The 24,731-nt window shown below is 41.7% G+C and overlaps 1 protein-coding gene across 1 annotated transcript in view; it reads left to right on the top strand.

Moving 5' to 3' along the window:
- Window positions 1–22,802, top strand: part of LRRC36 (leucine rich repeat containing 36) — a 54,708-nt gene extending 31,906 nt beyond the window's left edge. Inside the window, exons 8-14 of the mRNA XM_067550159.1 lie at window positions 2,423–2,899; window positions 8,310–8,608; window positions 11,224–11,389; window positions 12,958–13,124; window positions 15,222–15,336; window positions 18,774–18,888; window positions 22,392–22,802. Coding sequence (XP_067406260.1) covers window positions 2,423–2,899; window positions 8,310–8,608; window positions 11,224–11,389; window positions 12,958–13,124; window positions 15,222–15,336; window positions 18,774–18,888; window positions 22,392–22,590 — 1,538 coding nt within the window. The 3' untranslated portion in view covers window positions 22,591–22,802. The remainder of the gene's footprint in view (window positions 1–2,422; window positions 2,900–8,309; window positions 8,609–11,223; window positions 11,390–12,957; window positions 13,125–15,221; window positions 15,337–18,773; window positions 18,889–22,391) is intronic.
- Window positions 22,803–24,731: the final 1,929 nt, after the last annotated feature.

The following is a 24,731-nucleotide window of genomic DNA, read 5'->3' as shown; positions in this document are numbered from 1 at the left end:
CAGTTAATACAGTGTACTTGGACTTTCAGGAAGCCTTTGACAAGGTCCCACTCCAAAGGCTCTTAAGCAAAATAAGCAGTCATGGGATAAGAGGAAAGAACTCCTCATGGATCAGTAACTGGTTAGAAGAGAGGAAACAAAGGAATAAATGGTTGGTTTTCACAGTGGAAAGAGGTAAACAGTGGGGTCTCCAAGGATCTGTTCTGGGACCAGTACTGTTCAACATTTTCATAAACGATCTTGAAAAAGGGGTAAACAGCAACATGGCAAAGTTTGCAGACTATACAAAATTACTCAAGATAGTTAAATCCAAAGCAGACTGCGTAGAGTTACAAAGGGATCTCCCAAAACTGGGAGATTGAATTTCGTCTGTCATTTGTTCCCAGAGTTGATAAATGCAAAGTAATGTACATTGGAAAACATAATCTCAACTATATATACAAAATGAGGGGTCTAAATTAGCTGTTATCACTCAAGAAAGTGATTTTGGAGTCATCATGGACAGAATATGTTTTCAGATAGTTTTTTTGACTGCCACTGCATAGTGAGTTAACAGAATAAGATAGAAAATATAATGTGACTCTATAAACCTATGGTACACCCACACCTTGAATACTGCATGCAGTTCTTGCTGCCCCACCTCAAAAATATATTAGAAATGGAAAAGGTACAGAAAAGGGCAACAAAAATAATTAGAGTTATGGAATAACTTCCATACAAGGAGAGATTTAAAAGACTGGAACTGTTCAGCTTGGAAAAGAGATGACTAAAGGGGGATATGATAGAGAAGTGAAATGAGTAAGGAAGTGTTATTTACTCCTTCACATAACACAACAATCAGGGGTCATCCAATGAAATTAATAGGCAGCAGGTTTAAAACAAACAAGGAAATACTTCACACAATGGAGAGTCAACCTGTTGAACACATTGCCAGGAGATGATGCGAAGAACAAAAAGTATACCTGGGTTCAAAAGAGAATTAGATAAGTTCATGGAGGATAGGTCCATCAAAGGCTATTAGCAAAGACATCCAGGGATGCAACCCCGTGCTCCGGGTGTCCCTAAATCTCTGACTGCCAGAAGCTGGAACTGGATGACAGGATGGATCCTTCAATAATTGCCCTATTCTGTTCATTCCCTCTGAAGCATCTGGCACTGGCCACTGTTGAAAGACAGGATACTGGGTTAGGTGGACCGTTGGTCTGACCCAGCAAAACCATTCTTATGATACGTCATTGAAGTTGCACATTGGGACCTGCAGAATAACCAGCTCCCTAAGCCAACTCTGCATATCCTCCCACTTGCTGATTTCTCATCCTCTTCCTAAAGCAGGGGTTCTCAAACTGGGGGTCATGAGATTATTATGGGGGGGTCACAAGCTGTCAGCCCCCACACATGCCGTGGCTGTGGCTGTCAGCCTTGTGCATGGCTGATAGCCAGGACCCTTCACAGCTGGGTGACCGGAGAGCAGCAGCTGCTGACTGGGTGCTCTGAAGGCAGTGCCACCCCCAGCAGCAGTGCAGAAGTAGGGTGGCATGGCATGGCATGGGGAGGTCATCACTTTTTTTGGGGCGGGGTTGTCACAGGCTGAAATATTTTCAAAGGGGGTCCCAGCAAAAAAAGTTTGAGAACCCCTGTCCTAAAGGTTGCCACTTCATTCCCATTTCCATCCCCACAAGCGGTGGCATGTAATTAGCACTCACTTTGTGATGCTGAGTGCCCAAGTGCTGACTGGCACAACTGCAGATGTTGACAGTGTTCTGGTTGGGCCATGGCCCCTCCATCATAGATCCCCTGCCAGCTCGCCAATGCCTTCCACTACATGGGCTCCTCTCTTGCCAAGTTGTTTCAGCTCCCCCACCCCTTACTTGTCCCAGCAAAAGAGATAAAACTGCAAAGCCGTTAGCACTGGATGTTAAAAAAATCCACTGAAGAGGTATCTGACTCTCTTTGAATTTCCACTGTTTGGCCAAAAAAATCCCCAATAACTTTCAGTGAACATCACAGAAAACACATGATTCCGAATGGTGGTGGGGCATCCAAAATGATGCTTTGGAGAAACGGTGGAAGCCCCATCATTTGAGACATTTAATACCACATTTTTTCAGGCACTAGGAATATGTTGCAAGATGTAAGGAATAATCCTGAATTGGTTCTTGTAGGAGAAGGGCTAGCTGAGATCTAATATATCTTTTCCATCTCTAATGTATGATTTCATAAACGTGTACCACATAAGACATGTTACATTCAAGTGTCTGCTTTCTTATGACTTCTTTCTGTGGAGGCTAGTTGTTCTTCACAGGAGGCTTATAAATCCAGGCAACTTAAGTATGAACTTGGAACATGAGTAAAAAATACTGTAGGTGAATATTTTGCAGTTTTCAAAATTTTTACTCCTATTTTTATGGTTGTCTTTTGGCAGAATACAGCTCCCTTCCATCACCACCACAAATACGTTCATCCCTGCGCTCCCCAGAGAAAATAAGAGCAGGACTCACAAGAGGAGGATTTCGGGTGACCTTTTCAGATAGTAATTCCTTAGACTCCTCTCTGGAGAGGGACATAATAGGAAAACCTAGTTTATATTACCTTAACCAGGACATTTCTTCAACCAAGAAACTGCATTTGAGTGACACAAACAAAACTAATCCATACAAGTTACGTAGAGATACCAGTCTAGATAGTTATGACCACCTCTACCTTTCCTCCACCCCTCAGAACAAGGACTTTAAGAAACTTCAAAAAGATAAGAGAAGTACAAATATCAGAGATTACAGTGTAAGCCTTGCTAATGAAATGAAGACAGCTTCACAGTCCGCACAGTCCGCTAGTGGTGATCTATTGACATCGCACACTGAGATGGACAATAGCACTCGAGGCCTCTTAAAACTCAATTCAGGTAAAGATATACTTACTTGTCTTAATGGTTTTACTTTTGAGAGGTTCAGGCCAGGGCAAGGAGGATTGTATTTACTGCCATTCCTATTTTTGTGACCACTAAGTGACTTTTAGGCCCTTTCTAACTATAAATAAAACCATGTTGTTTGCAGTGTTATAGCCAGGCTAGTTCCAGGATATGAGAGAGACATGGTAGGTGAGGTAATCTTTCATTGGACCAACTTTGTTGATGAAAGTTACAAGCTTTCGAACCACACAGAGCTCTTCTTTAATCTAGAGAAAGAAATCCGAATATGTAAGTTAAATACAAATTGGGACAGATAGTTAAGTATAGGGGACAATGTGTTGTAGGAGGTCACTTGAGATGGAGTAGGCAATAAGGGTTAGTTTGTTATATAAAAGGATTTTGAAGAGGTCCATTAAAGGTTAGCTGGCAGGTGTGAGTTACAGGTTGTTGTAATGAGCCATGAAACCACTGTCCCTCTTAAGTCCCTGGTTTTTAGTGTCTTGCAGCATTATAAACTTAAGTTCCCAGGTTTGCCTTTTGAAGATATTGTGTAGGTTTCCCTTGAGGAAGAGTATTGAAAGAGCAGGTATGGAGTAATCACTTTGTAAAAGGTATTTGCCCAGGGCTGATATGGTGTGTTTGTCTTATCATTTTTCTGAGTGAGTTCATTTGAGTGCACAGTGATTGTCTAGCTTCAGCCACATAGCTGTTGTTGGGGTATTTGATAAAACTATGTCAGGGAGTTTGATTATTATTCTGTTGTCCTCTAAGATGATTGCAAACATGGTTCCAGATTGCAGAGTAGGTAGTCCTGAACTGACTTTAGTCTGATTATGAAACACAGTGAAGGGTCAATGTACATTATGAATTGTACCATGCTAAGGAACAACCAAGTTGTAATGAGGCTCCCTGACAGTTTTATTTATGGAGTAGACAGGGCCTTGTTTTCACCTCTCTATCCAGTTATGGCATTGGCTGACTCTAGTTCTATGGTTGAGGTGGGGAGGAGAGGGAGGGAAGAGGTCTGTAGTTGACTAGTTGCAGAGCTCTGAACACAAGTTCATTTAGATTTGTCTCTTTTAGATTCCTAATGTAATAGCATAGGTTGAATTCTTCTCTCTCTTTCTTTTATTAAGGGAAAGTTACAATAAAATGGTTAACATATTACATCATATGTTATTTATTCAGAATCAGGTTAATACTCAAAGAACCTGGCTAAAGATTCTGGCTTCCTACCTGGGAAGCCCTCCTCTGCACTAAAAAGCATGATCAAATTTCTAAATAGCTATCTGCTTTTTGGTGTTTCTGTTGTGTGTACACTTGCTGTAAAAGTTTTTCCATTACAAGCACAATCCATATTTTGCTATACCACAATTCCAGTCAGAAGGGTCACATTTTTCCAATAAGGTGCAATACAAACCTTAGCTTCTAATAATAAAGAAATTAATTTGATCAGAGCCTTAACTAAGCATTTTAGTGCCCAGGGCAAGCAAGCATTTTTGCTCCAGGCCAGGACTGACTGCTGCTCAGGCTATAGTCAATGCTATGCAGAGATGTTTATGGTTCTCGTCCTCCTCCTTTCAGAAGTCCAACAGTCCATTTGAGGCCTTCTATCTGAGGATCCTTTGCCATTTTCAGACAAGCTAGATGATAGGCTGTATAGCCTCAAAGATTTAAGGGTGACGCTTAAGTCTCTGGGTAGCTGTATGCCAGCAATAAAAAGAAAATGGTTTCAAGTAAAGAAGCTATCAAATGGCCATTACCTTTCCGCCTCATTTCCTCTTACCTCTTCAGGGACCACGCTTCTGCAGTAAAATGACCTCATGAGGTGCAATTTCTCTTTCTTGTGGAGGTCACAGCAGAAATTCTCCTATCTCTCAGGGAAAAGGGATTTTATTTCTGCTATTTCCTTATCCCAAAAGCAAAAGGGGATCTTTGATCTATTCTAGATGTAAAAGAGCTAAGCAAATTTCTGAAGAAAATAAGATTCTGGATGGTCACTTTTGACTTCCATTATGCCTTCTCTAGACCCAGGGAACTGGCATGCTGCCCTCACTTAAGACACTTTGATGTGATATCCATCAGAGCCATTGGAAGTTCCTCAGTGGAAGTTCCTTCCATTTCCATCAGCTGTAGGTTGGAGCCTAATTGAGGTCCCTACAGACTCACGGTCTCTGGTCTACTTAAGAGGTGAAAACACTCACAAACAGGAAATTGTGGGCTATCCATCTAGCTTGCTCAGTCTTCCTTCCACATACTGAGGGAAAGTATCTGCTGGAGTTCTCAGACAATACAGCAGCCATGTTTTATGAACAAATAAGGAGGAGCCATGCCACCTCATTGTGCCAAGAGACGATTCTTCTGTGGAATTTCTACATAGTCAACTCTATTCACTTGAGAGCTGACCACCTTCCAGGGATACAGGGATACACTGGCAGATCAGCTGAGTAGGTCATTCACCAATCACCATGAGTTGTCACTTCATCCAGAAGTGGCCAGATCCATCTTCCAGACATGAAGGACTCTCCATGCAGATCGGTTTGCAGCAAAGGCCAGCAGAAAATGCCATCAGTTTTATTCCTGAGTGGGACACAAGCCTGGGTTCATTGACAGATGCCTTGCTGCTAACCTGAATGAACAGCCTATTATATGCCATCCCCTCTGATTCCGTTCCTGCCCAGAGTGTCTTGTCCAAATCAAACAAGACTAGGCTCGATCATACTCAGCATGGCCCCAACAGCACTGGTTCTCAGCACTGCTAGCCCTGTCGGTCAGACCTCCACTCTCTCCTGCTGGATTCTGACATCTTCTAGGACAACGGGCCTCCTCCCCCACCCCAAACTGCAGGCCCTTCACCTGAGAATTTGGATGTTCCATGCCTGATGCCTTTGGAAAGGGATTATATGAGAGAGATGCAGGACGTGCGTCTAAATAGTAGAGCTTCGATTAGGAGTATTTACGTGGCAAAATAGAAAAGATTCTCCCTCTGGTCCCCCCAGAAAGGTGTTTTCCTAGTCCGGGCCTCCATCGCTCATGTATTGGACTATCTTTTATTTCTAAAACTGCAAGTTTTGGCAGTTCATTCCATCAGCATTCACCTAGAAGGTCTCTGCTTTCCATCCTTCTGTGGATAGCTATTTTTTCCATCCCAGCATCTAACAGATTACACCTACCGGCAGAGTACACTATCCTCCCATGGGACTTAACTTTATACTAAGTTAGCTTATGGGCCCCCTTTAAGCCGCTGGCATCCTGTTCGTTACTTACACTTTTCAAGTAAAGAAGCTATCAAACGGCCATTACCTTGGCCAGGAGAATGGGGTAGTTGCAGGCTCTGGTATCAGAACCTCCCAACACAGTTTTATATAAGGACACCTTTACCCTTCACCCTTACCTGAAGTTCCTTACTAATTTGGTTTCCAGTTTTCATATTAATCAAGCAATTTATTTCCTGATTCTTTCCAAAGCATCATATGCATAAAAATGAGGAAAAGCTCCACTCTGGGTGTTAGAGCTTTGGCTTTTTACCTGTATCAGGCAAGCCATTTAGACCTTCGTCACAGTTCTCCATCGTGATTGCAGACAGAATGAAGGGCCTTCAGGTATCTTCCCAAAGGATTGCTGGCATGCTACCCGTTGGCTAGAGCTATGCCCCTGAGTAGAGTATTAGCCCATTTGACCAGATCTCAAGCCAGTTTCAGCAGCCTTGCTGGCTCAGGTGCCCATCCTGGACATTTGTAATGTGGCTACTTGGTCCTCAGGCCATACATTTGCCTCTTGCTATGCCCTCTCTCATCAGTCCAGAGACTATGCCAGATTTGGACACAGGGACCTCCAATCCCTGTTCAAATAGCCACTGAGCCCACCTCCAGTTCAAACTGCCAGCACCACATCCTCTTTCGCCGCTACCATTCCAACAGAGCAGCTCTCTAGCAGCAAATATAGGATGGATTTTAACTGGAGTCAAATCCCATCTATACAGTAACCTATAAAATTTTCTTTGAGCTACAAAAAGAAAAAGTGATGATCAAGTGGGGCTACATCTTTCTGGCCCCAATACCTGTTACTGCAGCAGAGAACCTTAAAATCTGAAGCATCTTCTGTGAGGTCAGTGGCTTGAGAGCAAATGCTCTTCCAGTCACCTGGCAGAGGGCTGTGATTGGCAGTCGCATGTGCACAGATGTGGCAGGAAGCAGTATGATGACATGACAAGATGATGATTGTGGCTACACTGCCTACCCAAGAAATTTCATATTAGTTCCATTCCTCTAAGTCTTTTTATTATTTTATTCCACATTGGAGGGCAATGTTTTTTATGATTCTCCACGATATTTATTCTTAAATATTTTTAAGATTCCTTTACCACTTAACATTTATGTAGCTGACAACAATTTGGTTTGACCATTTCAGGAATAGTAGCCCTTAACATTTCAAATTTATCATAGTTTATTTGTAAGCCCTGATATCTGCCCACATGCCAAAATCAATTATTCTGTAATTTTTAATGAGGCTTTTGGCGCCTGCAAAAAGACAACAACATCAGCACATAGAAAACTATTGGGTGTTCTAATCCAAAAGGCATTTTGATTTCCTTTACCAAGAGGCTGTTTCTCACATTTATTGCCAATGGCTTCATTACAAAAGCAAACAATAGGGGGCATAACCAGCTACCTAGCCTTGTACCTTTAAACAAATTAAAAGGAAGGGTTTGATAGAGATTAACAAAATTCTTGTGTTTGTTCCCAACGATTAATCTTTTGCGTCAAGTTCCTTTACAATGTTGTTTACACAACTAGGAATCTTTGCATTGCTTGTTTCATCTACAGCTTATGTACACAGTACTTCCTGTGGACGAAGAGGGTAGTGGCTAGAAGCATAGTCGATCTCCATTGGCTTAACGTACTAGGACTGTTAAGGGAACATCAGTCAAAGGTTTTCATGTAGACCCATTTCTCTTTTCCACAGCTGTCCTCATAAGACTACACTCTTCTTTTAGACAAGATGTCTGCAACATGATGCATCGCCTACATTTTGCATAAAATTGAATTTATATTGGTTTAATTAGATTTTTGACAGTGTAAAAATGTTGGTTCTATAATCATATTGCAGATCATTGGTAAGTTGGCAGATCTGGTCATATTCACTTGATCTGGCCTACATCTGTCCATCTCCCCAACTGCTTCCCCTCTATGCCCTTCCCAGAAATAGTCTCTCAGTGTTTTGATGGGTTTTTTTGTCTTATATGAATGACCCCATTGAAACTGTGTGTTAGAATCAGAGCCCTTCCTTTACTGATAAGTATATGTGAGTTACTGCTTAGAGGAGAGCACAGAAAGTTACAGTGGGGAGAGGAGGATAAAAATATCTGAGAAGGTTAATATACATTCTTCTTTTCTTCCTCTAGATCTGAACACCAGTACACACCTAAACAGTGAGCCTGCTCTATTAGCCAATCGTTTTTCTACGTTATCTACCAGCTTTAGTGATTTAACCCCAAGGCATCAACCTTTATCAGCTGAAGTGTTGCTTGAAAATTCACAGACAGCAACAATGAGAAAAACCTTACCATCTGCAATGTCTAGGAAAGACAGCGAATCTGCAGCTAATAGGTGCTTGAGCCCTTCCAAAGTGGGGTATAAACAAAGTGACAGACTGCATTCATCGCTGTCTCCTCAGCATTGTCTTAAAGAGTCAAATAAGGAGGCAAGTGTCTTACTATTTAGCCTCTTTGTTGTACAGAAATGCATTTGATATAGAGATTTTTTTCAACTTATTATAATATGCCTGTTTGTAACAGAAAGTTATTGTAAAAAGTTTCTGTATGATTCTAAATAAATACAAAATTATAGAATGCTACTTATAATGGGTTATGTAAAACATAAAAACAGATAGCCTTTTTAAAAGAAAAACAGAGTAAGAAAACAGTATCCCAACTTGAGTAAGCAATAGATCATCCTCTAACACTAGCTGACAGCACTTAATTTTGAATCCAGGATTTTGCAGACTTGGGGATCCAAACCTAGCAGCACTGGAATCATTAATATGGAATGTCCAGTCTAAGAGATGGAACTATTGTGCCCACTTTGCACCACCCTGAGTGTAAATTAGCCATAAAAAATTTTAAGTGGTTTGGGGATTATCATCCAAGCACAAGTGTGAACTTGTGGTGGTCTACAGCCATCAGAGGCTGTGTATCACGTCTCCCTTGTTGTAAGTGGAGAAGAGACGGCGGCATGGCTTCCAAAAAGGAGGAGTGATTGTGATGGCACTGTGCCATAGTAGCTGTCCTATGCCTGCTGCTGTGGCTTTTACAGGCAGGTATAACATACAGCAGCCTGAATGCTGCCCTAACAAACAATATGTAGTGAAGGGCACACAGCGAGTAGCATAAAAATATACTAGGTACTAAAAGGTTCTTTTCTCTAGCAGAGAAAGGCAGAACAAGAATCGGTGGCTGGAAGCTGAAGCCAGACAAATTCAAATTAGAAATTAGGCACAAATTTTTAACAGTGAGGGTGGTTAATCATTAGAGCAAACTTCCAAGGGAGATAGTGGACTCTCCATCTCTCGTTGTCTCTAGTCCAAACTGGATGCTTTTGTGGAAGATCTGCTTTAGCCAAATCCAAGTATGGGGTACCTTGGTGAAATTTAATGGTCTATGACATATAGACAGCCAGACCAGATGATCTAGCAGTCCCTCCTGGCCTTAAAACTCTATGAATCAGAGCTGCACAAGTGGGGACTTTATGCTAACCTTGTACACTAGTCCTGATTCCCATTGTATGCATGCTGTAAATTCCTGAGGATCTAGCCTTTAATGCTTTGGCCTGTGTCTACTCTCTCGTGTCCTCTTAATTCCATGTTCCTTAACACTGGGACTAATGTGCAACTGTATTATACTGATGTCATTCCATTGGCATCTGTGGAAAACCAGCACCTCACACTGCAATAAAGCAGTGGGGAACGTACCCCATGGTAAATTCTCAGGTTATAAGAGAACAGGCTGAGAATTCTTCAATATTTCAGGGTTCTTGAAAGGAAATATAAAACCACTGTTGATCGAGCATGTAGAGGACACCAATATTTCTTGGTGATCATTAATGATGAGCACAGATTGTTGATACAGAGCAATCTGGGTCATTTGGTAAACTGGGCACAGTCAAACATGTGTTTTAATATGGCCAAATGCAAGGTCAGACATGTAGAGACAAAGGTAGGTCACACTTCCAGGTTGGGGGATTGTGTCCTGGAAAGCAATGACTCAAAAGGATTTAAGGGTCATGGTGGAAGCCAACTGTACATGAGCTGCCAGTGCAACACTGTGGGTAAGATGTATAAACAGAGACATACCTAGTAGAATATGGAGATTATTAGCTCTGTAGGAGGCACTAGTGAGACCATTACTGGAATACTGTGTGAAATTCTGGTTTCATTGAAATAAATAGCAAAACTACCATTGACTTCAGTGTACCCAGGATTTCACATACTGTCCAGGTCTAGTGTCCACACTTTAAAAAGGATGTTGAGAAATTGGAAAGGGCTTAGGAGAACCAAGAGAAAGATTCAAAGACTGGAAATGAGAGACTTAAGGAGCTGAATCTGTGTAATTCATGAAAAAAGATTAGGAAGTTACTTAATAATGATCTGTAAAATCCTACATGGGGAGAAAAATAGTAGAGACCCCTTGTAATCGATCAGAAAAAAAGGATAACAAAAACTAATGGCTGGAAGTTGAAGCGAGACAAATTCAACTTGGAAATAGACAAATTTTTAACAAGTGTGATTATCCATTGGAACAGCTTCCCAAGGGAGGTGGTGGATTGTCCATCGTGTGAAGTCTTTACATCAAGATTAGACGTCCTTCTAAAACAATCCTGAGATGAAGAATAAATTACACTATGAAATCCTCTGGATTGTATTATACAGGAGGAGAAGCTACATGATCCCAGTAGTTTTGGTATCTCTCTTAGTACCCATCTTATTTGTAGTACCTCTGTGCAGCATACGGCTTCAAAGAAGTTTTATGTCCTTATACAAAGAGGAAAAATTCTCTTTACATTTTTAAAGCCCTATGTTTGATTTATGTAGATTGTACGTATGTACACGTGGCCTTTACAAAATGAACCTCATGAAATTGTGCATGTAAATGCAGGCACCCCAGCTTACATTCTCACACAAATCAGGTATCTTCCTGTGTATGCGGTCAGTTAGAAAAACGCATGCACGAATACCTGGTTTATGCATGTAAGTTAGGTGCGTGCAAATCTATTGCATAATTTAGCTGGAAAAGTAAATTTGTTTTGCCTTTTTTTCTTTAGTCTGTCCCTAGTGATCTGAGCAATGATACATGTTTCACAGAAAGTCAAAGTCCCAATAGGACTGAGAAAGCATCACATATTGCAGTTGTCCTACACCAGCTCCTGGAGCTGGTAGATCATTACTGGGATGGAGCTGGGTCCCTCCTCCTCAACAAGAATTTTCTTAGTAAGTTATTTCATTTTAATTTGAATGAGTATCCTAAGTCTGTTTTTGTCTCTACTGTACCTATTCTCCCAGGCAACCTGAAATTCTTTGGCTTAAACATCCAGCTGCTTTCTTTCCATTGGCATTTGCAGACGGAAAGTGATTCTAGCTCTCTGTCATTGGGATTTCACCTGGTGCGATGTTTGACTCAAAGGCTAACTTTTTGTTTAGTCCCTTCCTGTTACAAAGAGGTAGCTCCCCCTATGTTCTGAAGAATTCTGTTAAGACATGATAATTTCTCATGTATTGATGAGCTGTAAGTGAAAACCCTTTCTCGAACCAGATATACTCAGAGGGCATGTCTACACTGCCGCAGCAGCAGGTATCTATGCAGCAGTATCTATATAGACCCGCTCAGTCATTGGGAGAGCGTTTTCCAGTTGACTCAATTAGTCCACCTCCCTGAAAGAGCACCCAGTGCCGTGAAGCCACCATGTATCTCCTGTTGAAGGACTTACATTGACATACCACAAGCTACATTACATAGCTTGCGTATCTCCCGTTGACTGCCGTGGCCAGTGTAGACTAGCCCTGAGGTGTGGTTTTCCTTACAGTTGCTGTATAGTATATGCCATGTAGATGTGGTGCATAGCAGAAATGTAAGTTAAGAAAAGCTGAGATAAATATAGGGATAGATTCACAAGAGGACCTAACTGCCACTTTAGGCACCTAAATCCCAGGATCAGGCCCCACAGGAATTCACGAAACCCCCACTCAACTGCCCCCATACCATGTAGACTCCTAAAATCACTCCATGTCTACATTTTTTCAGTAAATGCTCCCTAGGTGCCTATGTTTCTACCTCAGCACACTTAACACTGCAGCCATGTGCCAGGCAGCTGGAAGCCTAAACCCCAGTAGGATGCAGGAGCTGGGGGAAGATAGGAGTTCCTCTACCTAACTCGCTTGCAGAGCCTGACCTCACCTACCCAATTCGGCTCTGAGAGGGTTGAATTAGGCCAAGCAGACCCAATCAGCTAATTAAGCTTAACTGTCCAGCATTTTAGAATTCATTCCTTTTCTATTGATATGTGATGCTGTAAAACATCCAGGCGTATTGGTACTTAGAGCTGATCAGGAATTTCTCAATTAAGCCTTTTTTTAACCACAAAATGGCAACTTTGTTCTGGGGGGAATATGTTTCCAATATGTCAAAATGGGATTTTCTAAATGACAAGTTCCAGGTTTTGGTTCAAAATGACTGTTTCAAAATACCTAAATTTTCAAATGTACTTAATTTTTACTAAAAAATGTAAAAATAAAAAATGGTCAAAATCTGAATAAAATGGTTTAAAATTACTGAAACAAAAAGGGACTAATTTATTTTTGGGGAGGATTTTCAGTCTGTGAAAATTTGAGATTTTGACTTTTCATTCTCATTCAAGACAGGAAATTTTTTCAAAATCTTGAAAATTTCCCCATATGAGAAAAGTGATTTCCCACCCAATGCTATTGATACCATCACTTAACATGAAGCAAATACTCTTTTTCAGACTCTACTTTTCCCAACCCACTTTTTTTCCCTGTAGCTCCAGCCAAAGATTTGCTTTTGTATCTGATGGCCTGTACCCCTTCACAGAAGGATGTTCACCTGCCAGGTGGGGACAGCCCATCAGTCTTAACTGGAAATGCTTCCAGACTTCAAAGGACCCAGCTGAAGTATGCTGAGCCATTTGACAGAGCAGACATGGCTTTGGTATGTGTTGTCACTTTTCCTTTTCTTCCCATCCCTATATTATATGGAAACAATGGCATGAATTTTTCTATAAGGAAAACTTCCTTGTAACATAAAAGTCCCAAAGTGATAGTCACTACAGCTAATTACAAAGAGGAGTAAATCACACACAAATTGCCTTTTTGTCTGCATTCAAGTGGGATTTGTATTCCTCGATTCCCCCTGTACTGTAGATCAGACTAGAGCTCCTGGGAAGTATCAGTACAGTGGAAGCTTCAAATGAGTGCACATTTTTACTGACCATGCCTTCTGAGAGAAGTATCTGTTTTGGATGCACATCTGGTGGTTCAAGAGTTATGGTATTGCATTTGATTTGCAGTGTAATATGTTTTTGTTAAAGGGACATTGTCGGGTTAAAAATATATATTAAAATCATCCTATGTCACTAACAAATTTCAGGGGGCAAATTTTCTAAGTAACCAGAGGCAGCTACACACTCAGCTCCCACTGAAAGTCAATGGGAGTGTCCCAGGGTAGGTACACCCCATCGGCAGGGAGTGTCAGGTTTTGGAGGAATGAATGAGAACAGGGGCGCCTAATGGGCTAGCCTCCCCAGTTGCCACAGCAGTCCTGGCTCCCAGAGCAGCATGTCCTAATGGTCAAGCCCAACAGAACTACCCACTTGCAGCAGGGCAGTGTGGCCTAGTGGCCAGAGGGGGTGGGCAGCAGCCAGGCCCTCCCTACTCCACCAGGTCCAAACCTAGGGCCCTGCCTGTGGCAGGGGTATCCCCCACTAACTCAGTAGGGAACCTGCTAAAACATGCTGAATTAAACCCCAGTTCTACAACCGGATATCCATGAAGTTTCCCTGGGTTACTTCCTACCCATTCCTCTACATCTGGTAGTCTTGGTGGTTCCATGGGATCTCCTCCATTTGTGGCAGCCAGTGACTGGGGTCAGTCAGCACCACAGCCCGGCTGGCCTCTGAATTCTGGAACAGTGGCAGTCTCAACACAGAAGCCAGCAGTACACCTCTATTCCCTTCAGTAATCAGCCCAGACGGAGCTGAGCTAGTACTCTTTTATATCCTGGTTCTAGCTAGAGCATGCCCAGCAGGGATGAGGGGGCATGGCCTCCTATGCCCATAGTCTGATTAACCCCTGATGGACCAGTTCTGGGTAGGTGCACCCCATCACAGGGAGGCGAAAATTTAACTTCCTTTCATGCCCTTGAAAATTTTCCTCTAGATTTTTAAAAATGAAAATTAAAAACAATAATAATTTTCATAATTTATGCTGTTCGCTTGTTTTTTGTGCTTCATGCTATGTGACCAATGAAAATAGTCTAGTCACTTTTATCTTTGTAGCTAGACAGCTTCACTTTCTTCTTCTTTTGCAGCAGTGCAATAATGACAGTAATATCACTTAACATAGCAATTTTCATCTTCAGAGCATTCTACAACCATCAGTCCAGACAACATCCTTTTGAGGAATTTAACACCCTGTTACAGAAGGAGAAACTGGGGCAGAGAGGTTTTATGACTGGCCCAAAACACAGGGTAAATCAGTGGCAGAGCTGGACTGCCTATCTCCCGACCCCCTGCTCAGGCTCTGAGACCACACTATGTCTTGAAATGCTGCAGTGTTCAGGTTGCAGACGCTGCAGGGGAAATGTTTAAATCCAAATTTAAAACCTGTTTTCAATTAAAGCCTTTAAAAATGTATAGAAACATTTTCTGTTTAAATCTGGTTCCTGACGAAACCTTAAACTACCTCCCAGTGTTCCTACCTCTTTTGTATTTTATTGGGATTTAAAGTATTTATTTGGAAATGGCAGAGCTACAAATACTTTCTCTTGATGGTTTGAGAATGCATTTCAGCTGAGTCTTGAAAAGGCTACAGTGTACTGGCTTTGGGGAAAGCACCGCAGCACTGCGCCCATTTGCATTAATCACTGCACAAAGGGCCTAAAATAATACCCATCAAAACCAATGGAAAGATTCCTATTGATTTTGGTGGACATTGGATCGAACTCTGTAGGAAAATATTTAATTTCTCTTAACGTGATTTGATTTTGCAACCTTTCATTTTGTTTTGACAAATACTGGACTTTGTGAAGCAGCAGCAAGCCAAGGGGCTAGAGGAGAGTCACGTGTCATCTTCCCAGTCACAGGAAATGGACTATGCTGCAGTTTCTAATTATAGCTTCAGTGGAAATCACTCACTCACTTATGGTAAGTTCACAAGGATTAGTTTTGGCTTATTATATGTAATGTGATTGTGTCTGAATTACTTTTCTTTTCTCTTTGCCGGTAAGTGCTCTGTAATTGCAGCGCGGAAGAGTTAGAAATAAGTCCAAGTGTTCTGTTTAGCAGCTGCTCAACACACTAATTCTCTGAGAAATGAAGGATCAGTTTTAGTGCTGATATGATGGTTCTCAGAGTGCCCAGGACTGAGAGTCACGTTGTTGTTACCCCCCTGCTTCCAGCCTGAGGGATTCTTGCTTGTGGTAACTGGGTGATAGCACCAGCCTTTCAGCCATTCAGGCACTCTCCTCTGGGCTGGGCCAGCCCTGTCTTCATCTTTCAGGTTAACAAGAGATGCCCTCCAGTCCCCGAGTCCTCTTGAAACATTCCCCTCTGATAACCAGCCCTTGCCACAGGCTACATACAGAAATCCCAGATCTTCTGCTCCAAAAGGAGCGATTTACTAATTTTATCTTAAATCCCTGCTCCTTTATACCACACAGCACTTGTAATAAAACAAGAAAAGGTTTATTTAGGAAAGAAAAGAAATTCAACTATAAATAAGAGAGTGATGGAAACAAATGGTTACATACAAAACAAAATCCTGAAGTGTGGACTAGGACTACACTTATTAATAATTACCTTTCCTAGCTCATAAAGTAGGTTCTTCTTTGAGTGATTGCATATGTCCATACCACTGGAGATGTTTGTGAGGTTCAGTGCAAGGTTGTCAAGAGATTTTTTACTCTTAGCAGTACCTGTTGGGACAACCTGGGCACCCTCTGCTGTCTCACACACATCGTAGGTATAAAGAGCCAACCCACCCCAGATCCTCTTCAGTTCCTTCCTACCTCCTGTGCTGGTTGTTGGAGCTCCCTGTCCTTGCTGATGCAAGTCTTTCTCAATACCTATGTATAGTTCCCGTCTATAGTTAGTTTAAAAAAAACGTTTTTGTTGTTTGTGTGGGTTCTGCCCCTGCACCCACAAGGAGTTTACAGGAGGGACCCTTGGGCTACACATAGCTGGGGTCCAGTGCCATCTTAGTGACATTTTTGGAACCTGTGATGTTCCAGCCCCCAAGCCCCCCAAGTCAAGAGCATCCCCACAGCCATCTTAGCTGGCTCCATCTGCTGGACATTGGGAGCATTGTCACCACAAGCATGATAGCATTGGTACCAAGCCCAGCACAGAGGAGACTTGGGATCTCTTTAATAAGCAACTGCGAGAGGGCCAGAGACCGGACCAGGCCCCACTACCATTAGCAGCCTCTTCCTCATCCTCTGATGAGGCAATTGTGGCAGAGCCTATTTCTCCACCTCCAGAGGATTTTAAGACTCATTTGTAGCTGTTGAGGTAGATGGTTATGACTCTTAATATGCATCCAGAGGAGGTCCGGCAAAAATCCTGCAAGCTGGACATTCTAATGTCTGAAGCCCCAACTAGCATAGCTGTCAATTAATAAAACTATCTTAGAGCCTACCAGTATTCTCTAGTAGACCCTGCTAGAAGACCCCTGCTAAAAGAGTGGTGAAAAGGTACTATTGTCCTCTCTTAGGGGATCAAACACCTGTATAACCATACTCATCCGGGCTACCTGAAAGTTGCAGCAGCCAATGAAAAGGAAAGGCAGGCACCAGGTCTCAACCCCAAAGAATAAGGAGGACCAGAAGTTGGACTTATGTAGGAGGAAGCTTTATTCCACAGGTGGATTACAGCTTCGTATTACGAACCAGCACGCTTTACTGGGATGCTATGATTTCACTCTGTGGGATACAGTTTTGAAATTTAAAGACAAGCTCCCAGATGAGGCAAAACAAGCGTTCCTCACTTTGATAGAGGAGGGCAAGCTAGTTGCCAGAATGGCTCTACAGGCAGGTCTCCATGCAGCAGAGTTTGCTGTGTGCAGCCCAGCCTCTGCCATCAAAGTGAGGCTCTCATCCTGGTTGCACACTTCTGGCCTCCCTCCGGTTCACTCAACCCATCTCCCTGGCAGCTGGGCACGGGCAGGGAGCAGAGGAATTTGTGATCAACTTGCCGATACTTTATGAACAGTAAAAAGGCTAATTGCATAGACAATTTATTCATTCAGCACTACATAATACCAATATTCAGGCACAGTTAAAGATTCATATCTTCAGAACTATCACTGCCTATTTAAGAGTTTATCTCAAAGACCACTTCTGTCCATAGGCACTATATTCCATAGGAACATTATTTATAGAGTCTAGTTTCAAACTCTAACAGACCAAGGCACTAGTGAGAGTCATTTGATTGTGGAATTTGATAGCACCAAAGATTTGGCTGAGCCTAGACCTTGCAATCAGCAGACTATGATGTAGGACTCCTCTATTTTTCTGTAGGCAATCCCTTAACAGACAAACCATAAAATTGCCCTACCAGTTGCTCCTGAAATAATGCACCTAGAATCTAGATCAAACTACTTATAAAATATGGAAATACAGAACTGACTCCTCCTCGTGAGGGATCATGGATTATTTTTCAGTTTGTTTAAAATGGAGCATAGGTACTTGGTAAAAGTTCCCTTAGAAACGTGAATTAGAATAATAATAATAATGGGGTGAGGGTCTACATTCAATTTAATGGTATTTCTGTTTGTCTGTAACACAATTTTTGAGCACCTTAGCCAGTTGAGCAGAACCATACTGATTTTGGTGAAAATTTGAAAACCAGAAAGGGAAAAATGGGGGACATATGGGGCTCCTTTCCTCTGTGTAGCAGAGCCACAGCTTCAAGCACCTCTGTAATTATCTACAGATCAAAGAACTGGTTGATGACACCAATTAACACTTTCCAGCATAATAATACCTCATCTCTGCTCTGCCCATCTTCTCACTGGAGTTTAACATGTTGACATTTTGAATGATTTATCACCCAGACAGAAAAGGACATAATAATGGGAGGGAGGAAAGAATGGAAATGTGCAAACTGAGCCCTTGGCATGTGGGGGGAGAAGGAGAGTGGGAGGCCCTGGAGCTGGAGGGAGTCAGGGGAGGGGGACTCAAACCCTTAGCATGGGTGGAAAGAATATGGGACCCTGGTATGAGGGAAGGGGAGCTGGGGGGTACATGTAGCCCTTAGCATGGATGGAAAAAATGGGAGACAAGGGTCTGATAGATAGGAAAGGATGCGGGACACACAACAGGGGAGGGTGGCACAGACGGAGCGTGTGAATTGGAGTGGCAAGATACAAGGAGTTCCTGATTTGTTCAATGAGCTCGGCCAGCAGAAGCTACAAAATGTGTAACCCTGTAGTAGTATTAATAATAATAATAATTACTAGTAGTTAATTCTATTCAAAGGTTATATCATTACAATTAATAATGTTAATTAAATATTTTAAAATGCAGTTTCAGGCATACAGTTCTGTATTTTGATGACCCCCCAACTCACTGTATTTCTTTTAGAGGAGTTGCTACATAAGAATGAGCAGCTGAGTGTCCAAATAGAGTACTTAACTCTGGAATTAAAACAATTTAAGAAACTGCAGGAGACTGTGAATCTTCTACATGAGAGTCAGAGGTATGATGAATGGCTGGAAGTTTTACACAACATGGAGGCCAAGTCTACACTAGGAAAGTAGGTCAGTATAACTAAGTTGCTCAGGGGTGTGAAAAATCCACACTCCTGAGCAACACAGTTAAATTGACCTAACCACCGGTGTAGACAGCGCTATGTCAACAGGAGGGCTCCTCCCATGGGCGTAGGTACTCCACCACCCAGAGAGGCTGTAGCTATGGTCTTCTCCCATCAACATAGCTACAGCATCTCGGGGAGGTGGAGTACCTATGCCTATAGGAGAAGCCCTACCGTCGGCATAGGTAGTGTCTTCACTGAAGCACTACAGTGGTGCAGCTGCACTAACGCAGCTGTGCCGCTGCAGTGTTTTAAGTGTAGTTCTACCTGGGCTCTTTTTGCAGAAAAAGAGCCTCTGGCCTAATTTTCAAAGGTCCTGCTCACACACCACTCACATTGATGTCAGTGAGAACGAAGTGTGCTCCACACCTCTGAAAGTCAGGCTACACATCAGTGCATTGGGGGGGGGAAATAGTTCTGACTTGTTAAATCAAATTGGGTTGTAGGCTTATCTCCTTTTCTAAAAACATGATCTACCGATATTATAGTGACCCTGCACTTGGTCACTATATTGTCTCCATTGTATTGCTGTAGAAACATGGTTGACGTATTCATATTGTGTGGTGAGCTACTATAATTTTCATGATAAGCCCTGTTTTAAATCCTACCAAAATTAAATCAATCTGCTTAAAGTTTCATAAGCACAAACTTTTATACCAATTAGGATTTTTCAGAGAGTTTCAGCCAAATCTGACAAAGCATTTGATGATCTCACTTACACATTTTTAAAAATGGCTTGGCCTAAAAATCCAAGTATGTTTTGATTTTGGTAAAGACTTTGATTAGTTCAGAGGGGAAATTATTTATCTATTCAAATCTATTCTCTTTCTTCATGCATTCTAAACCATGCATGGACTTCTGAACTCCTCATGGCCTCAGGCACACTTTACAAGGTCAGCCCAGCATCATTGGTGTTTGCACAGCTCTTATGTTTGTTAGGAACTCCTGACACTGAGCAGTTCTTAAATATGTTAATAGGCCAAAGCAATATTTTGTTAAGCAGGATCTAATTCTAAATTGTTTAAAGGAATAAATACTGTAGTTTTCTTATAAAAAAAACATATTATTAGCCTGGAAAATCAAAATTAAGGTTATATAAAAAATATCAGCCAAACCTTAAAAGTAAGGAACTTTACAGTTGATGTCACTCAAGTAACCTTAACTCTGATCTTGTACAACCAAAAACCTAGAGACAATCCTGTCTTCATATTAGGGACATACAAAATAGCGTACATATTCATTGTAACAGTGACTCTGAAAACTAAGAAGCAATCTAATTATACGCTGGCTATGTATACACTACTGCTTAGATGAGTACAAATTATGTCACTTAGGGGTGTGAATAAGCCACCCTCTTGGGCGACATAAGTTACACCAACCTAAGCACTGGTGTGGACAGCGCTGTGTCAGAGGGAGAGAGCTTCTTCCACCAACATAGCCACCTCCACTCGTTAATTAAGTTGACAGGAGAGCTCTCTTCCATCAGCTTAGGCTGTCTGCTCTAGCAGCACTGCTGTAATTTCCATAGTGTAGCCATAAGCCTAACTTAGTTGATAGATGTTACTCTAGCATTTTCACCAAATTGCATCAATCTAAACTGGTACTACAAATTACTCCTTTCTTCTTTGAAATCATAGTCAGTCAATGGAAGAAAACAGGCTTTTCCTTACTGACCCCTAAAACTACCATAACTGGGACACACAGAGTTTTTGTTATTCTAGGAAACTCTCAGACACGTAACTACCATGTCTAATGATCAGAACAAAAAAAGAGGTATCTTACATGTACCAGCAGGTGGCGGATTATACTTGCATATCATAGATACATATATGCCCATAACCAAAGGCACACATTACAGAGATTCTTGATGGCACAGGCAAATTGCTCAAATAATATGGAAGTAGTGAATTTAATATATTCACAGGCGTGCAATCCCAAATCCTTAGCATTCTTATTACAACCCCTGTCTAAACTTCATTTAAAAGTCTCTGTTTTACCTGTCAGGTGCAACAGGTGGTCAGCTTCGAGGTCAGTGAGGTTTGGGAGCAAAGTTAAGTGATTTGGTGACCTTAACTATGCATATGTAATGTAACTCTTCGGCCAGATGGAGTTGGCAGCAACAAGGGCCAAGTTCTATATCTAGGGGTTCCTCTTAACAATACAAAAAAGAACCAGCTCAAGCCCCCACCCAGTAAACTGGGAAAGCTTAACATCACCTCTGGGCACCTCTGAGGGGCAATGCTTCCCCTCTCGCAAGCATTGAGTCTGTGTATAACAAAAGAGAACTTTTAATAAAAGGGAAAGGGAACCAAGCATTAGTTTGGGAAGACACCACAACTATATTAAAAAGCATACAACCATAAGCAAAAACCCCACCCCACAATGCATTGGGCAGTGTCGTTTGCCTGTTTCCCACCTTGCAGTCCCTTTAACATGTCACTTCCCTCTCCCTTGCTGCACCTCACTCATAGTTGGCTGTCCTCGATTAGCAAAGACCCAGAGTTCAGAGGTGTGTTCACAGGGGGTTCACCTCTCACCCCAGAAAGGCAGGAGCTGGGGGGTGCTGAGCAGCGCTGAATGTGGCAGTTAGGTGTCTAAGTCCTTTGTGATTCTAGCCCAATATTCACATATTTTGTTAAAAGTATTACCTTAACTTTGAAATACCAGGCTTTTCATCACTTAGGATTTTGATAAATCTACTCTACAATGTTCTCTTAAGGATATTTTACCTTTAAGTGATTAATAGATATTTAAAAATTGAAATTATTTAATTAAGTTATTTACTTGGGATTATTACTGTAAACCTGTTCGGGGGCAATGCATGTGAAAGATACCATCCATGGGTGATGGCACGTCATTAACTACAGCTGCAGGAAAAAGTGCTGCTGCAGTTACTCCTAGTAAAGTTAGCAGATATTTGCAAGAGCAGTTGTGAGATGAAATTCAGAAAAAGAAAAATTGACATAAGTATCAGCAAAACAACAAGAGTTTTTAAAAGGATAAAATGATTAATACGTTCTAAATCAATTATCAATCAGGTTAGTAGGTTGGTTATCATCATCTATAACTCTTTCTACTGAGGTGCTTGTAGCCATCCATAACACATTACTCATGTCTGTAATAGGTTTATAACATCAATTAATCATTTATTAGCCCCTTATAAACTATTTATAAATGGAGCCTTTATGTAAAGTGTGCCTGCTATAGTAATTGGTTTGAAATACAGAAGTATGAACTACACCCTATTTTAATTTTTCGTTTGCTTTGAATGTGAAGCAATGGAAGTTAGTATCTCATTTTGGGGAATACGTTTCACATCTTAGCAGAGTTCATTCTGATGAATGCTTGCTTATGTGTCATTTTAACCACCTCTTCACCATCTTGCCCAGGTCTTTAGTGTCCACAAACAACTTCCTCCTGCAACAGCTGAATAAAGAGCATAACCTTAATTCAGTAAAAACGCTTCCTTCTGAGAAACTCACCATTCATGAGAGATCACCTCCCTTAGAAAGAACTCCTCCTGTATCATCAGCATATGGCTATGGTCAGTATTGTAATGCAGAGCAATTAAGCAATTGTCCTCTCTAAAGGAGTCACTTCACATAATGTTATATGGATTATGTTCTTTTCCATTTAAGTACAATATGATATATCAAACTATATTTAAAGTTGTGTCTAATGTCTACTTTTACTGAGGTGACTTCACACTGCCATTCTAATCTTACCTTGCCTTCGTATCTTAAGCACCACTTGGTGTTAGCATTCTCATGTTTTACTGTCTTTATTGTTTTAACAAAAAATTCAGAAGGTGCCTTATAATAAAACTGTAGTCTGCAGTCTTGCCATCCCAAGGAGGTATGGTCTTCTCAGATACTGTAGACCATACAGATTCATACTTCAGGAAGTATTGTCGGTAATTCAATAGTTGATTCAATTTCCTCTGAAATGGTACTGAGTCAGAGGACCATGCTAAGGGCTGTGTGGTTAGTGACACCTTGATTTTACAATTTATGTCAAATATTGTAATATCCCATAGCATTTTTTGCATGAATTGGGAGTTTTAAACCCTGTGTCCTGGTGAAATTTTATTTGGGAAGATAATCTGCAGATAATTAGTCCTTCTGCAATATCAGTTCAATACAGAATAATTTTTCTCTCCCTATCCTAAACTGTCACATAGTGTGGCTATGTGCTGTTAACAGCTGCCATGTTCTACCCTAGAGATGGTTGCATTTCAGCTATGGGATGGTGATTCCAGTGTGTGTATGTTCACTGACAAAAACTTAACGAATGCAGAGTTAAGGTTGCCCAGTGGTTTCTTGTGTTCTTCCACAACATACAGTTTAGCAAACCTCAAACTGCTGAAAATCAGGAAATAAAGAATTAAAGTAATTCAGTCTTTAACGCTTGAAAAGCAGAAAGGTGGACACCAATGCAACTTTAGTGCTGTCCCCCTGGAGCTGGCACTAGCGAGCAGGAGTTATTTGCATGCTTTCTAGCTGCATTCCCTGTGCTAAGTGTAGCTGTATTGAATGGTGACAGGATTGGTTGGGGCATCTTAGCAGAACTGTGATTATGATATGAGGTAATGGTGGGGGAGGGGCAGTCTGAGCACTGCTGTATGAAGAAAAGAAACGGATACATGTGGACCCTGAGGGATGCAGTTTGCCTCATACCAGCACTCAGTTGTGTAACTGTCCCTGCAGCGATACTCAGGGCTCTTCTTCCCCTGGGGATTGTGGGCAGTGAAATGGGATGTGAGAGTGCTGTGTGGGTATTATGATGAAGAAATCAAAGGGTTGTATTAGATGGAATCCTGTATGTAAGCATGAAAGGATTGTAAAATGTAGTAGATGTGGGGATGTTTGAAGGAGTAGGCTCAGTGTTTGAGTGTGCAACTACACTCACGTTTTGCCTTTGATTCTGAACTACAGTGGTTATATGCCCTATTGCATGCATGTTCTGCACTATCTGCGAAAGTAGCATATGTGAAATCCTTCTGCCAGGTGGTATCGGAAACAACAAGGGCCAGGTTCAATATCTAGGGATTCCTCTTAAAATTACCAAACAAATTCCACTTACCTCAGGGAGCCCAGAACCATAAGCCACTGTGTTACCCCCCTGTCTCACTAAGTGAGGCCTGGTCTACACTGGTGGCTTAATTCAAATTAAAGTCCCTTAATTCAAATTAATTACTCCCGCGTCTACACTTGTGCGCATTGTTAATTCGAATTAAGGAGCCTTTAAAATCGAATTAATAAAACCACCTCTGCAAGTGGATTAGCGCCTGAAGCGCATCAGTTAATTCGCATTAGTGTAAGTGTGTACACTGTGGGACTTAATTCGAATTAATTGGCCTCCAGACTGTATCCCATGATGCCCCATTTCAGTACACTCCCCCAAAGCAGCCCCAGGAAGATTTAAATCTTAATTTCCTGCAATGAATGAGTTTAAAATCCAAGCTGCGATCACCCCCCCCCCCCCCACACACACACACAACAAGCCCTTTGCAGTTTGTCTCTTTAAGGGTTTGAAAGATTTCACCACCCTCCTCCCCGCGTGGTGAATGCATTTTAAATGCCCAGCAAGCCCTTTGCAGTTTGTCCCTTTAAGATTTGTCCCTTTGAAAGTTTAGCCCTTTAAAGTTTGTCCCTTTGAAAGATTTCACCACCCACCCCGCTCCCGCGTGGTGAATGCATTTTAAATGCCAGCAGTGAGAGGAAATTCTT

This window comes from Emydura macquarii, unplaced genomic scaffold (genome assembly GCF_026122565.2).
Source record: "Emydura macquarii macquarii isolate MOO-44397 ecotype Brisbane River unplaced genomic scaffold, CSIRO-AGI_Emac_v2 contig_295, whole genome shotgun sequence".
Taxonomy (NCBI): domain Eukaryota; kingdom Metazoa; phylum Chordata; order Testudines; family Chelidae; genus Emydura; species Emydura macquarii.
This window is presented reverse-complemented; position numbering and strand designations above follow the sequence as displayed.